This window comes from Physeter macrocephalus, chromosome 1, assembly GCF_002837175.3.
Source record: "Physeter macrocephalus isolate SW-GA chromosome 1, ASM283717v5, whole genome shotgun sequence".
Classification (NCBI taxonomy): Eukaryota; Metazoa; Chordata; class Mammalia; order Artiodactyla; family Physeteridae; genus Physeter; species Physeter macrocephalus.
The window spans coordinates 132,283,428-132,299,642 of record NC_041214.2 but is presented as its reverse complement, the minus strand read 5'-3'; the positions used below and the strand labels follow the sequence as shown (position 1 = coordinate 132,299,642).

The 16,215-nt window shown below is 35.1% G+C and overlaps 1 protein-coding gene across 2 annotated transcripts in view; it reads left to right on the top strand.

Annotated features, from left to right (window-relative positions):
- SAMSN1 (SAM domain, SH3 domain and nuclear localization signals 1) overlaps positions 1–15,984 on the top strand; it is a 205,982-nt gene extending 189,998 nt beyond the window's left edge. For both annotated transcript variants that reach the window (XM_007100004.4, XM_028494391.2), the window contains 3 exons: positions 2,124–2,330; positions 4,260–4,410; positions 15,253–15,984. In XM_007100004.4, the coding sequence (XP_007100066.3) occupies positions 2,124–2,330; positions 4,260–4,410; positions 15,253–15,455 (561 nt within the window). In that variant the 3' untranslated portion in view covers positions 15,456–15,984. The remainder of the gene's footprint in view (positions 1–2,123; positions 2,331–4,259; positions 4,411–15,252) is intronic.
- Positions 15,985–16,215: the final 231 nt, after the last annotated feature.

Sequence of the window (16,215 nt, the reverse complement as noted above, 5' to 3'; positions counted from 1 at the left end):
TGGTTTGTCTAGGGCTGGGTGTATGATCTTTTTCAGGAAGTGAAAGTATGGGGAGCTAGTGGGTGAGCGCGTTCTTCCCAATAGGAGAACTGGGGACTGGTGTACTATGGCAGGCGTTCAAACAAAACATGAGAGGTAGGGTAGGGGAATCACTGTTTTGAGGCTATTTGAAAAAGTTGCATTATGTAGATAATGTAGAATCAGAGCTTATTCGGGAAGAAAGAATTGTCTACATTTTTCTGAAAACCAAAATCCTCACAAGTTGCTGGAGGTGCCCAGTTCTACCTGAAGCCAAGGAGAGGGAGAGAAACTGGAAATATCAGGCAAGAGCCCAGCAGAGCAAACGCTTTGGGAACCTGACTTGGCCAGGCAACTTCAATACTTAAGTCAGTACTTGCAAATGCCATGAGTAACCCGACAACTTTGTCTCAGTGATATTCCCTCCTGAATTCCCTTTTTAAATTCTTATCCTCTTTGTTCATTTTCTTTTGCTGTGAGGGCTTCACAACACAAAGGTTGCACCACCGTTTGTGCTGCCTAAGGGGACATTTGTGGAGCTCGAGTAGGACACAATAAGGAATCCCACAGACACGCTGGGTGTTGAATACTGCTGTTCACCATACAGGGTCTTATCCGAAATGAAATTGGATTTTTGCTTGTGATCTGTGGGCTTACCTGTAATGTATATTTTTTACAAGTTTAAAGGATAATAAGAAGGATGTAGCATAGGACTGCCATACTTTGAAACTTCCCCTAGAGCGTCTGGGGATTTTCTAGGTCTGCTTAGCTGATCCCATCTAGCCTAGGATTTGATTCCCTACAGTTAAAGACAGGAAAAACTAGGTGAACAGCTCATAGGGTCTGAAGGGCAGACTATCATAAATCGGAAAGACCAGATCTTTTAATCACATTGAATTCTACTATTACAAATAAAATCCATGTTTTAGATGGAAGAATACACATTCACAGAGCAGCAGAAAAAAATATTTTTAGTAGCAGACTTAATGCTTTGTTTGAGGGTAGACCCCTAAAATGGCAAAAATATCAGAATCTATAATGTCATCTCTGAGGGAGAAAGCTGTAAGTCTCAACGGAGTAACTATGACACAAATGTAGACACTATATTTGCATAGAAATCAACTTTCTTTACAAAAAAATACCCTGTGGAGTTTTCTACTCTTGCCAATAACTCCTGCAGTCTTAGTCTTAGATGTGAATAAAGAGAAAGACCAACTGGTTTGTCTATCCCAATGCATTTCATTCATACTTCAGTCCAAACTTTGCTGTGAAGCTCAATCTAAGTGTTAAATAAGTAATTAGTAATTAATTATTAATTAATCTAGGATAATTAGCTTAATTTATCCTTAGTGCATATATACTTTTGTTACATATTTGCTATGTACAAAGTTCTGAACATTTTCATTATTTTAGATGGATACAATACTTGAGGTGGATTTATTTCACACTGTAGATGAATTTTTCAGATGAACTAGAAGCACAGACAGAGTCTTGACTTGTCTTTCTTCCCCTTCCTTACTTGGGACCCCCTCCAGGAAAGATAGCTTGAGTTTTGCTACATATATATAGTTTTGACAGGGTAAATAAAAAGAGCATTATTTTTGAGTTCAAACAACTTAGGCTTGAGTTCTGGTTCTGCCACTAACTTCCTGTAAGCTCTTGGGAAACTATTTAATGCTTGCATTTCTTTTTCTGTAATATTTAGAGTAATAATGACACCTCGCATATATATCTAAGAGGTGTGTTGTGGGCATAAAATGACTTAATGAATGCAAAAGTGTTTTGTAAACTATAGGATGCTCTACAAATATAAGTTGATAAGTTGATATGATACCAAAAACATAAATACATCATCAAATACATTTAGGAGCCTTTCTTCAAGTATGTTGGGATTTTTTTCAATATTACTAGTAAATAGTTTCCTTAAACTTTTTATTTTTCCTTAAACTTTTAAAATAAATTTCCTCTTAGATTTATTTTTAACTCTAAACCCCCTTAGTGTAATGCCCTCATTATTCTAATTTTCAATGATTCCATTCTTTCTACCAATTGTCATGAACTCCAGAGTTCTCTGAAATCTAATTTGTATATTTCTTTGTCTTTAGAAAGGAGATATCATAGACATTATCTGCAAAACGCCAATGGGGATGTGGACAGGAATGTTGAACAATAAGGTGGGAAACTTCAAATTTATTTATGTGGATGTCATCTCAGAAGAAGAAGAAGCCCCCAAGAAAATAAAGGCACACAGAAGGAGTGGAAAGGAAAAACCTAAGACTCTGCAGGAGTTCTTAGAGAGGATTCACCTTCAGGTTAGCAAACCTATGGCCTGTTTGATTTTCGTGGCATATGGATGGAGTAATTGAGAATGGGTCAGTGTTTGTTTAGTTAAAAAATACGTGACTTACAGAAAGGGAAAATCTGTTTTCCAAAAACAGTTTATATATACCCTTTATTACTTTTATTATGCGGGGACAGGTCTTGATATAACATCCTTTGGACTAAACTCTAATGGTACTTCGCAGTCTCAGTAGAGATTAGGTTGAGAAAGTGCAGTGAAAAATGAAATATACTTGGGAGAATAAAAGGCCCAGAGAAAACATGTAATGAGAATGATAAAGAGAATATAAAGAGTGAAGGTAAAGATTCAGAGAATTGAAAGGAGAAATGAAAAGAAAATTGTATTTTCTATAGAGCAGAGATCAAAAGCAAGTCAAGAGAAGATAACTAAATTAATTGTTTTTAAAGTAATTTGTTAGGAAACAGTGATCATTAAGCCCTCAGAATGATTGTGTTAAGAAAACTGTGTTGTCTATATTTAAAATCCAATTATTTTCTTGTTACATTAGAAAAATTTTAATGAAATATCTATGTTGTTAAATGGCATGTACATACAATATGCCTAGCCTCACTCAGTTTACTGTTTTGCAATCCATTTCTAAAAGTAACACAGCAGTACTTTGATAGTTTTCAAAATTCATCAAGACAATAGCCAATTAATCTTTCTTTAACTGTTTTTCCTGAATTATCTAGTTGCATTCTTGTTTGTAGACACATTACATAGGCCTTTCAATATTACTATTGGTGTCCCCCAAATGGGGTACTCCTTGGAGGAAGCACAAGTTTGAATCCTGCTTCGGCTACTTGTTTGTTCTGTGATCTATGAAAAAACCAAGGTCTAAGGAAGTGAAATACCTTACTCAAGAACCCACAGTTAGTTACATCAGGAAGGGAATTTTTTTTTTTTTTTTTTCTGTTCTCACTCAGTGCTCCTTCTAGGATACATAATTTTTAAAAGAGTTGAATTGCTACTCCTTCTTTCCCTTTTTTAAAAATAAAGGGCTAGTAATAAGTTCTTTCTTATTACTTAAAACTTTTATACCTCCTCTTACTCAGTTTTAGTAACTAAAATAAGGATATTGAGATTATGATCAAGTAAAATGGGAGAAATATCTGAGAAAGTTGAAAAGCATTCAAATTCACTTTGCATTTCTATTGTTAGAGAGAACAGAAGTTACATAAATAACATAACAGACTTTGAAATCAGAAGCCTATGAATTTTAAACTAATTTATATTGATGCAAATGATGGACAAAATATACATGATAAGAAATGGAAACAATGCTTTTCCCAACCACAGTGCTTTCATGCTTAATAAAAGCTTTTAAATAAATAGAAAGTCTGAGATTCCTTAGGTTTCTATAATGCCTTTCAACCAAAATGCTAAGTATACTTTTTTATATAAATTGGGTCTGTTTCAAATTCATTTTTTAACCTACTCCAAGAAGTTAATGAGGGTAGATGATTTTGCAACCAAGCAAACAAGAAAAGATATAGATCCAGAAATATTATTATAATATACTGTATTAGAGGCATTTTATTGATAGACTTAATAACATACTAGCTTTGTCAATTTCACTATTTGAGAAGTGAAAAACTGCCAAATGGGATGAATGATCCAGCTATTTAATTGATCCATGATTTATCATTGTATAGCTTAAGGTATTCATTTCTTCTTTACGTTTGTCCTTCCAGAAGGTGAGAACTGTACAACATACTGTTTAAATGCCCCCAAGTTCAGTGGAAAACTAGTACAAATAAAATAAAGTTAAGCAAAAGTTCTGTTGGCACCTTTGTTTTCCATGCATTCCTACACTTTTTTTTTTAAATCTAAAGAGAACTAAAAATAAAGTATTTGAATTTGACTAGCTTATATTATACCTATTTTTTCTTCCCCACAGGAATACACCTCAACACTTTTGCTCAATGGTTATGAGACCCTAGAAGATTTAAAGGATATAAAAGAGAGTCATCTCATTGAATTAAACATTAAAAACCCAGAAGATAGGATGAGGTTACTATCAGCTGCTGAAAATCTTCCTGATGAAGAAAGTAAGTATGCACACCTACTCTTCTCCCTAGCTGAGAATCACAGTTTAATGTAAACAGTAAGATCATTAAAAACAAAGCCCCAGTTTTATTTACTGAGAATCATGTAAAGCATTCTTTCCAATAAAATAAGTATTTTCTTATACATTTACAAACAACAACTCTGGTCAAATATATCATTAGAAAGAGGGCCTTTTTCTTCCTTACTGGATTCAGAAAACAAAAGGGCTTTTCTAGGTACCTCATTTAAATTCTGCAGAGCTATTAATTTACACACAAGTGGATGTCCACATTCCCCAAAACTGAGGGAGTTAGAAACAAATATTTAGTGACAGCATGAGCCATTAGTGAGAAATGTCATATGCAACTTCTGTAGAACAGCACAGAGCATGGCTCTGAGCTAATGAGCCTTTTCTCCACACAAGAAAATTCGTTTCATTACCATAAAGTCACATCTTGTAAATGTTTACAGTATTCTTTCAAAATGCTATAATAGCTTGCAAAAATATTCAGCACTTACTTTTATTATCTGAGATGGTTCTCTGTATTTGTAAGTATAAACTAAAGATGGAGTAACACATGTAGATTCCCTTGAATATTGGCTACGCTAACTGGATTTGTAAAGATGGGATAGCTTTTGTTTTTACAACTGCCCAATCTGAGCATTCTTCTTATTAAATCTGGCCAGGCTCCCAAAACTCGGAGCTCAGGGAGTGCCAAACTCTGCAAGGAGTATTTTGTTAGAAAAAAGGGGGGAAGGTGTCTAATTTTAAAGCAGAAAAAGAACTTAGATCATCTAATCCAACCTTCTCTTTCACAAGTAATATTAATAATAATCATTAATTATTCTTTGAACATGTTCTCTGACTAAAACTTTGAGCCAAGATCTTTACTTTTATTTTCTTCTTTAATGCTCTCCACAACTCTGTGAGCTAGTATCATCCCTATTTTTATAATGAGAAATTGAGAAGATAAGCAACTTGTCCAAGCTCACGCACTTAGTGAATTAGAAAGCTAGGACCAGTGTTTGTGATGCTATGTTATACTTTCTTACACAGCCCAGATTGAGAGTAACAGGAAAGTTCTATTTAGGACCCAGGTCTCCTGACTGTCCCTTTGTGAGTATTCCTATATCCTCCCTCATATGCCTCACAAAATGGCACAGTTGAACTGCACATGTGTATTATACACTGGCCTTTTATCTAGTGAGAATTAATTTACATTTTTAGAAACTGTACCTTACTTAATCCTTACTTACTGTCTTGAGTTTGCATAGATCCTCATCCTTTTCAGAGAGTTTTCATATGCATCACTAATTTGACACCCACAGAATTGATTTCATCCTTTGGCCTAGGAGTTTGTATGCATTCTTTGAAGTTGTGGAGGCTAGGAGATACAGAAGAGAGAGGAATTGGGTCACAGAAGCAGACAAAGGTCAAACTTAAGAAAGTAGCCTATTTACTCAAAAGTACAAGCCAAAACAAAACTGATCAGTGTAAACTGGTGTAACAATATCTTCAAAGGAAATTGGCAGTTTCTTTCACATCTCATCATTTCAGAACATGGATCCTCACTAAGCAATATTACATTAAGAAGTGGATTCTGTAGATTTCTTGTAATTGATAATTTTCAGTGTCATTGTCAATACTCTCCAAAATAAGTTGATGCTGAAGTAGAGGGAGGAAGAAGAGTATTTTCTGAGCACTTGTAAATAATTGCTTTTCGTCTACAATAACATCCATGTAGATATTTTGCCCATTTTATAGATGAGAACATATTTCAGAGATGAATTTCAAAGAGGCCAAACAGCTAGATTAGTAGCAGAGTTGGAGTTTTAATCAAAGGCAGTCTACTCTAAAAATCCAAGTTCTTTCTTCCACACATACAAACTGGTAAATATGAATAGAACAGTGACTATTTGAAAATTCAAGTTTTCTACTACTTGGTCAATTTTCCCAAGAACTTCAGTTTCAGTTTTCCATCTCAGAAAGTGGAAGTTAATATTTAAGTGAGAACGGAAACTTTGCGACAGCTTGATGCCCTGAAAGGTGAAAGGTTACTATGGTCTCATTGAAACAAGATTTGTGAATGAAGGAGCCTGAGAGCCATGGGAAACAGGGCTTTCAGCCGTACAAGTGTGCTCAGCAGAGACCCACAGAGGGAAGCTCAGTCCAGTGCCAAAGGCATGGGCCACTGAAGGCCTCCCTCATCGCCCACCTACTTTCCATGTTAACAAAAGAATAATAATTTATGAATGATATCATATTAGAGCTAGGTATAATTTTAAAAACCGTCTGACCCAAATTCTTCCTGTACAAGACGGGGAAACTAAAACTAGAGTAGTTAAGTAGCCTTCTCAAAATCACATACCTAGAACCCAGTCTCCTAAATCTATTAGAAACACATTCTGCTACGCCTTGGTCTCTGAAAACAAAAGACAGTATCTCCAAAGCATGATGTGACTTTCCATGTTTGACCTAAAAAAGTAAAAATTCCCTGAATTATTTCTCTTTATAAAACTTCAGAAAACAGTACTTGAAGGTCACTAGAGGTTGATCATTTAAAAATATCCAGTAATGTACAAACATACCCACACTGAGCCAAATTCTGGGAGATGAAAAATGGACAAAATGTAGATTCGACCAGTGTTTGTTGTCAACATACAACCCTGAGATTTTTCTTCCTTTAATCTTACTGGTCTAAAGCAGTATTAGAATATACATGTCAAAAAGATGCATATTGCATGTTAGGTTATTCTGACTGAAAGCTATTTATCTTATATGAAACTGCTTTGCTCAAGAAATAAAGAAGAATGACTTCTATTTGTTGATAAGATGGTGAGTTCTGATGATTCGGCACCATGCTGCTGCATGCTTATTTTTATCTATTCTCTACTCTGTGAATCATATCTTCTACAACCATGCTAAAGATTAAATGCACAACCTTCATGTACCTTGAATGATAAAGACCTTGAACGTATGGTTGTATAAAACTGAGACGTTATTAAAAACAAATGCATGTCACAGTCATAGGTTAAAAATAGTTAGCTTTTTGTGCGTAAGAATGGGGTATGCAAATTGGCCAGGATTTTATGTATGCATTTTATTTTGATCACTGAATAATGTCAGTTTGGGGAACGTCAATAAATTCCTAGTTTAGAGTTTCATTGCTTCTTAGGTTGGAAACTGGAAAGTTTTGCTTTGCTTATCATTCAGTATAAAAATTGAGCAGAGTGGGCCCCTGTTTTGAGGGCAGGAGTTAAAGCTTTGAGATCAGGTAGAAAAGACCACAAGCTCCATGTGAGCCTTTAATACATCTAGAGGGACCAAGAGGATGGGGGATGGAACAGGGACAAACAGAAATCTAAGACTTAGAGCAAGCAATTTCCCTGTTCTCTTAGGCCAAAATAAATAGCATTGTACCCACTCTGACCTTGAAAATGTTAACCGGATTAAACATATTTAGGTCACTACTTGACAGGAGGTAAAGATGCTTCTCCAAGAAGCTGACAGTAGGGCTGGCGAGTGGTGTTAGGGCTGATCACAGTATTACCTCTGGAGTAGAATAATGACTTTGGGTTCTGCAATCCCAGGCAAGACCAGTACAGAGATATTCTGAAATTGTTCTCATGTTGCATTAGAACTGAGCAGAATTAGGCTACTGGCTCCTTCATCTGGGAATCTAGATGAGGTTAGAAGGAGAAGAAAAATGAGGGTGAAGTACTCAGCTCTTGAAGGAGCAAAAGAGCAGAATCTGTTTATTTTGTGCACATTAGATTTTCTCTATCTTCTGAATTTTAAAATTGTTTGTTTACTTTGAATAAATATTCCCAGCAAGGAAAAAAGAGGATAGAGAATATATGTGTGTGTGTTTTTCCATAAACACAACCTTCAAAACCCCTTTGCCTTGCTGAGAAATGGCTTTTTAAAATAATAAGATAGGTAACTGCTGTTTATAGTTAAACAGCTCTTTTTATTCTGAACTTGTTTCTCTTTTCCTACATTTAGAAGCACTTTGATGTGTCTTAAAAGTGTGTCTATGAGAATGTGTACTATTGTCCTTGGGGAAAACAGGTGATGGAAATATCTTGTTTTCCCCATAACAGAGGGATAATTAAAATTTAAATTGAAAACCAAAAACAACTTAGTAACAGAATAAACAAACTATACTAGAATCTGTCTATAACATATTGGAGGTTACTACCTGCAACCTTTGTTTGCAGTGTTCAGTGAGGAGGAAGGGGAAGGGTGGGTTGTGTGCCAGGCTGTCGGCACCAGCTGTGGTCACAGCAGCCCCTCATTGCTCAGCTATCCCCAGTTATGTCTTCCTGCCTGCCTCCCTGCCCCAAACCATACAGGGCAAATGGCAAGGCCCAGCCAGGAGCCTGGAACATGAGCTGCCAGCAGGGGAGGCTTGTAGCTATGCCAAGCAGCAGTCCAGCAGTTGGCCTGACAGTGTGCCAGGGTAGCCTGGCGCATTAGCCCCTGACATGCGTGCCTGGCGTTTCCAACCCACTTGCCATATGATTTGGATCTAGATTCAAGAAATGTGCGGCCTTTAAGAAAATATATGCTAACTATCCACAGAGACAGAGAAGGCACCCAGGCATTTTACATTTATGTACTTATAAATATGCATTTAATATCTATTTCTAGTCATAGAAATTTTGCTTTATGAAATTTACTTTCTTCAGATTCTTTTGGTTTTACCCCCTAAGACTGAAATTATGTTAGATGCCATTCTATTCTGTATAATACAAAGAACAATAAAAATGAAATAGAAACATTTTGTACTTCAACCAGAGAACAGTCTCCAGAGGAAAGAGTTCATAGAATTTTCACCTCAGTCACTTATAATGTCTGTACATGTAGGGCATTCCTGTCCTTGTTTTTATATTGCACTGTGATTGTGTATTAGGCATGGCTTTGTAGCGTTTACCCTGGCCAAACAAGACCGAATTCTCTATTACCGTGTACCTTCCCAAAGTCCCTAGCACCACACTTTGCATTGAGTGGATGGATAACAGATGCTTGTAGAATGCATACATCTTGAATGCAGGCGTGAAGAGATCTGCAAATAGTGAGCAAAACTTTTTTCTGTTTATAAAACTTAAAGTCCCCTGCAATCCCACTTTACACACAAAAGTTTTTGTAACGGACAGGTGGGTGTTGATATGTGTTGTCAAGATTCGTTTTATGTACACACTAACCATGCGTGCATGTGAGTGTGCAAGTGTGTAAATAAGTACGTTTCTAGAAGGAGATAATGTAAAAACTGTCAAAGTTTAAAATGTGCATACTTTTTTATGCAGAAACTCTAGTTTTAGGAATTTGATTAATTTCTACAAATGCATAAAAACACTAGCTAAACTACGAGGAGTTTCATTAAAAACTAAAACCAATGTGAACTTCCATCACTAATTAATTTGTTATAAATAAATTAAGATATATGTGAACCATAAAGTAGTAGGAAAATATTAGGAGAATGAAATGCATACTGACATATAGATGTCCAAAACATATTAAACGGTAAAAGAAAATTGTAGATCAGTAATATGCAAGGTAATGTTATTTTTGCCAAATAATAATACATTTAAAAAAAATGAAGTTAGGTTATTTTTTCACCATGTCAAGTAAACAGGATTAATTTAACCTGTAAGAAATATGATATTGATTTTCCAAGGCCCCTAATTTAGCAATAGAATAATAGCCTTTAATATTATCTGGTCATTATCAAAATAGTCCAATGTGACAACAACTCAACCACGGGTAAACATTTCCTGGGACCAAAACCTCTCACGGAGCTGTGTGCTTGAGTGAAGAGGCAGCCTAATGGTGCTGTCCCTGTCGGTGCTGAGTGATTGGATCTTGAGTGAGTGTGCCTCTACCCTACTGAAGGAGCCAGCAGAGTGGAGTGGAAGTTGTTGTGAGTGTAAGTGAAAAGATGTACATCTCATTAGAGAGGAGACTATGATGCTAGGATGCAAAGAGAGGTCTGCAAACAGGGAGAGTCATTTCAACTCCATATTCTCTCATGGCCTCGGGAAAACAGCAACTGGTTGGTCTCCCGTGAACACATTCCTGTTTTCAGTTTGTTCTTGTTGTTTTTCCAAAAGGTGGGTAGGTATTCAAATGAAATAAATACCAAATAGTCACTAAATAGAAAATTAAAATATTCAGGTAATTTAAGGACAGATAGAATAAGAAATAATTAAGAGTTACACCATGTTGCCTACTGAATGTTCCTCCATGGACAATGCTACCTCTGGACAAATAAATATAGCCATAGTTATCTGGAGAGTGCTTGAGTTTTGGTTTGAGTGACTCATGTGGAGCTACCAATGAGGATGAGATTTTGAGCCATCCTAAGATGTGCTTTAAGCCTGGTTTTTCCTCTTTGGAGATGGTACCAGGCTAGAGAAAAAGAGGAGGATAATACAAAGACCCAAGAGGTATCTTCATTTGAATTTCAACAAATTTCTTACTTGATCTCTTTAGTTCATATTTCCTTTAATTAATCTAAATATTACATTCTTTTTATTAAACACATTGTTTATGGAGCACTTTCATTGGCCAGCTATTTTCCAGTGCCCTCCGGATTGCATTATTTTGTAATATTGTATTTGGCCTATAGAACAGAGGCTTCATACCTAAGGAAAACAAGATAGTAAAGTCAAAATCTGGAATATTTGGGTAAAGAAAACTGGGAAAGTCAGGCAAAAACTAGTAGTTTACATTTTTTATTAAATCTTCAACTTTCTAATACGTGAATATAGGACAGATTTTTCTCCTTAGGGCATGAGAACTTTTTCCCGGCAATAGGAATCTAGTTTGATTTCCTTAAAGCTTTCTTCACGTTTAGTATAATTGAGATTGCCTATACTTATTTAATTAAATGTCGCAACTCGATATAATTATTTTATGAATAATTATATTAGCTCTCTTATGTTCTAATCACCATGCCACTTTTTATCTCCATTGATGACTATCTTATGTTGAACCATGGGCTTTATACAATTCCATAAAAATTTTGGTAAGAAATAAAGTATTTTAGTATTCAAATTAGTTCTTTATGACAAAATATCTCCTAAATAATTTTTTCTTAACATAATTATTTGATTTTTATTACATAAAGTACAGAACTGTTTGGGGCTGCTTTCTGTACTCCTATCATGCCTGCTGTTAGCTGGTAGCAATAAGATATACCCTTTTTCAAATTATTTACTAATTCTCCAATATACCCAGATTTTTTAAATGTACAGCTTTGGGGATATTTGCAAACCATTCAGGGGCTTTATTAAAAAATGGTACCATTTTATTTTTTTGTATTTTATTAAAATAAAATATAAAACGTATATGATCCAGAAATATAGAGGAACTCTATCAAAAATTTTAACACTTTCATTTGTGAATTATATGATATCTCTAAGTTTTTACATATTTTTAATAACAGAAAAATTATATATAATAATTTTTTAACTTAACGTATTATCAGAAATATTTTGGTATAAAAAGATGCACTCAGATATCCTACGGCAAGTCTGTAATTTTGTAGGCAAACTGTTTCTTATTCCAATGTATTACTTGCCTGGTTAGCTCAGATGATTGGACCGTGGGACAAAATTGATGAAGGTTATAGTTTCAATTTCTAGGTAGGTCGGTTAGCTTTACTTGGCTTCATGGCCACATGAAGGGACTAAATGACTTAGAAAGAACATGTGGAGGTATTAGTGTGAATTCATCTCCTCTGCTGGAAAAACCACCCATAGCAGAAGACCTAGGTTTGTGCCAATCCCTAAGTCATTAGCGTCAAGATGAAAAAAAAAAACCAAGAAGAGGAAAATCTTGACCCTCCAAATACAAAAACTGAATGCTAGATAGCTTTCATTTCCATAATATAGTTTACTGACCTGCCTTTTCTTTTTATAGTTACAGTTGAGGGGCTCCAGCTGGTCACCTGCCTGAAATTACTGCAAGCCTGGTGGGAAGCTTTTGAGGAGGCATAGTCATGATTTCATTTCATTAGGAAATCATTTAGCAAATTACTGCTGTTCTGTAAATTACTGTGCTGCATAACTTTCATACTGAGAAACTATTTCCTTTTTCCGTAAAAACTGCAGAGGAAAAGTTTCTACAATAAGTAACCTGTATTGAAAACAAACCATTCCTAGAATTTGGAGAATGTGATACAGCATTTCTCAGGTGGAAATAAAAACAAATATATTTTATTACTAATATTTTAAAAAATAACACATTCTCTGTTTAAAGTTAGATTTATTATTTGTTTATTTTGTTACTCTTTGAGGTGAATGTGTAGTGGCTTCTGAGGATGAAATCACAAACTAAGTATCTATTTTTTGAAAGGAAAAGAGCTAATTTTGGAAATCAGAGTTCTTTAAACCTAAGTTTTATATCTTGAAGAGAGCCCCACCATCAGTAATCAACCTAAATAGAACACGGTGTTGGGAGCAGTTTTCATTACGCCAAGTCCAAATGTTCAGGATGTCAGTCTGTGGGTAGGAACTCAGTTCTTTCAATTTTGTGTTGAGGAAATGGGCCCAAATATAAACGGAAAATACAGCCTTATCCCCACAGCCATTCTAAGAGGACCACATTCCAAATATGGAGATCACTGCTGATGTGGCAGGAAGCATTACAAAAAGACTGATTCCTCTGGCCTTTTCCAGAAACACTTGGCTAATGGAACACAGGGCTGGCTCCTTCATTTCAGTGGCAGTAAGACCGAAAAGCAAAGGAAGAGGAGAAAGCTTTTCCTTAAAGAATGAGGTCCCATTTCAGTGCTGCCTTTTCATAAAAGAAGGGCTTGGAAACAAAAATGAATGACTGATACTCATAAAGACTAGTCAATATTAAGTAGATTCCCTCAAACCTGAAGTTCATTATAACTAATAAAGAGAAAATGCTTCATGATAGCTAACATTTCAAAATAACAATCACAATAGGTGTATATTAAGTTAAAGGTCCTTATACCTAGAACTAGTTATAACATCACTAGACTTAAATTTGTGCTACTTGAGTCCACAGTTAAATAAAGTTGTGACAAATGTGGAGAAGATTAAGAAGAATGGCATAAATGTGGTTTCATCGTTGCAAATGAAAACTTTGAGGAAAAGGTTAAAAGAACTGTTATGATTCATTTTGAAAATGAGTGGACTAAGAAATTTTTATCATTTTTTCCAACCTTTCTCAACTTGTGTTTCCCATATAAACCACAGAATACAGAAAATAATTTAAGTGACTCTTTTCTCAATTCCTCCATGAAAGGTACATAACTAGTACCATTGTAGATACATTGACGAGAACTTCATTATGTACAAGGATGCTGAGGCACCAGGGCTTAATTCTCTCTTGTAATAGAGGTTGATAACAATTGGATACACAGTGGACCATAAACTAATGTTGGCAAGATATCTGAAGCCTAGAAAATGCATTTAAAAGCAGGAGATACGTAGACAAAATAAAGGGTAGATTTCCAGAAGATAAATTACTTAAGAGTCTATTGAGGAAAATTATACAATTCCACAACTTTCTTCTTCCAAAGACTTTGAAGTTTGGATTTACTTTATTCTCACTGGAAGGGAATGAAGTACATAGCCTCTGAAGGCAGAGGTCTTAATCCACCCTGAAATGTATGTTCTTCCAACGTAGGGCTATTCAAATGTCCAAAGTGGAGAAGCCCCAAGGTGAGAAGGGGAAATAGCAAGACATGCTGATACAGCTGAGAGGTGGTAGCCTAAGATCCATCTCCTTTCCTTGAAACCCATCTCATGATACAGAGAAACATGTGTTTACTGGTGTTAGGCAATGCAAAGAAGGAAACTTCACATTGAAAATGAGAACACTGATGTTTAATATTCTTGAGGAGAGTAAAACTATAGGGCTGCTTAGGTTCTTTAGTAATATCTTTCGTTACATCGCTAATGTTATTTTTTTTCCTGAAAAGACAATGCCCGTTGAATCCAGAATACTGCCTTGATGACACAGAATTACCACTCTGAATATAAATAATTGTTATTCAGAACTATAAACAAAGATGTAGCAGACAAACTACAAAAGGCAGATTCAATGGACACAGTGTTTCTATCTGAAAGCAACCTGGGGAATTCCCTGGAGGTTCAGTGGTTAGGACTCGGTGAGGTACTTTCACTGCCATGGCCTGGGTTCAATCCTTGGTGGGGGAACTAATACCCCACAAGCCATGTGGCACAGCCAAAGAACTTAAAAAAATAAAAGCAGCTTGGTTTCTATGTCTACTTTTCTGATGAATGCAAACATAGGAAAATTCTGGATACTCTTAAGTTTTATTAGTTAAATTCCAGGTTATTGAAATCCCATTGTACATTGTTGCCCATAGTGATTTTTTATTCATTAATCCACATTATCATGATTCTAGAATTGTTCGCAAAGATCACTATTGACTTGGATTGTACATTTAAACTACAAATGACTTCTTCTAATGTTACTTTAAGGAGTATTTGGACAAGGCATCAGTCACACTGTGGGTGCAATCTGCTTTCTCTGGCAACTTGTTATTAATGTACAATGAGAGTCCATATTGATCTTCACTTATGTAAGCCATTCACATGAACTCCATGAAACTGCAACTGAGCAACAAAGGGAAAACTTTGTCTTCTAAGAAAACAGTGGTTGGAATATTTGAGTTCAAACAACTCTTTTATAATAAACAAATATATTGTTTACTTACAGGATTTTCAATTGTAATGAAGTCAAGTTTGGAACAGTTAAAATAGCTCAATGATGAATGAGTATATGAACAAAACTTTTCTTGGCTTTGCCTAACTGCTGCCCTCTTTTCCATTTACAGCTATTCAGGAGCAAGAAAATGAATCCGTGTCCCTATCCTTAAGCCCGGACATCTCCTTAAATAAGTCGCAGTTAGACGACTGCCCAAGGGACTCTGGTTGTTATATCTCATCAGAAAATTCAGATAATGGTAAAGAAGATCTGGAGTCTGAAAATCTGTCCGACATGGTACAGAAGATTACTATCACAGAGCCAAGCAACTGAATACATATTATCAACTCTACATCTACAAATGTGTTCTATTTTAACTCTTCTTGAGCTATCAATAAAAGATCAAAAAGGAGAGGAAGAGAAGTATCTGCACATACAACCTGAAGTTAAAATGTTTTAACAGGAATGATTGTACATAAAAGCTCATATCTCTAATATTCCCAATTATTGTAAATAATATGTATATTTATCATTTTAAATGCTACGTGTTAATATTTCACTTACCTGTATCAGAAAAAGGATAGTATAAGTTTTTGGTATGTGCGACATAAGCCTTATATGGCTTTATTTTATGAGTGCAAAATGATTCTGCAAAAAAAAAAAAACAAAAAACCTTCCTTTTTTTATACCCGCCAGTTTTGAATTTGTGTATATTGTTGAATGAATAGTAACAGAGCATGTGTCTGTTTAACTAATTGTCCAAGCAAAGTGTGAGTTAATACTGGAGACATTTTATCCTGATCCACAGTGGAGTTTTAGTAAATATTTTTTGTTGATTTCTTCACTGTTATCTGTATGAAAGTAGAAATAATGATATATTGTCAATTCTGATTTAGTAAAACTAATTTTAATAATTGTACAGATTTTTCATCTTCAAGTGTAAATATTTTTAATTTTGAAATACCCTAATTTTAATAATAAAAAGAACTATATGCATTTAGTATTTTCCAGACTAGTGTTACTTAAAGTATATTCATCTTAGAACTTTAGACAAAATATCTCCTACCAGACAAGGTTTTATAGTCAGTTCTCA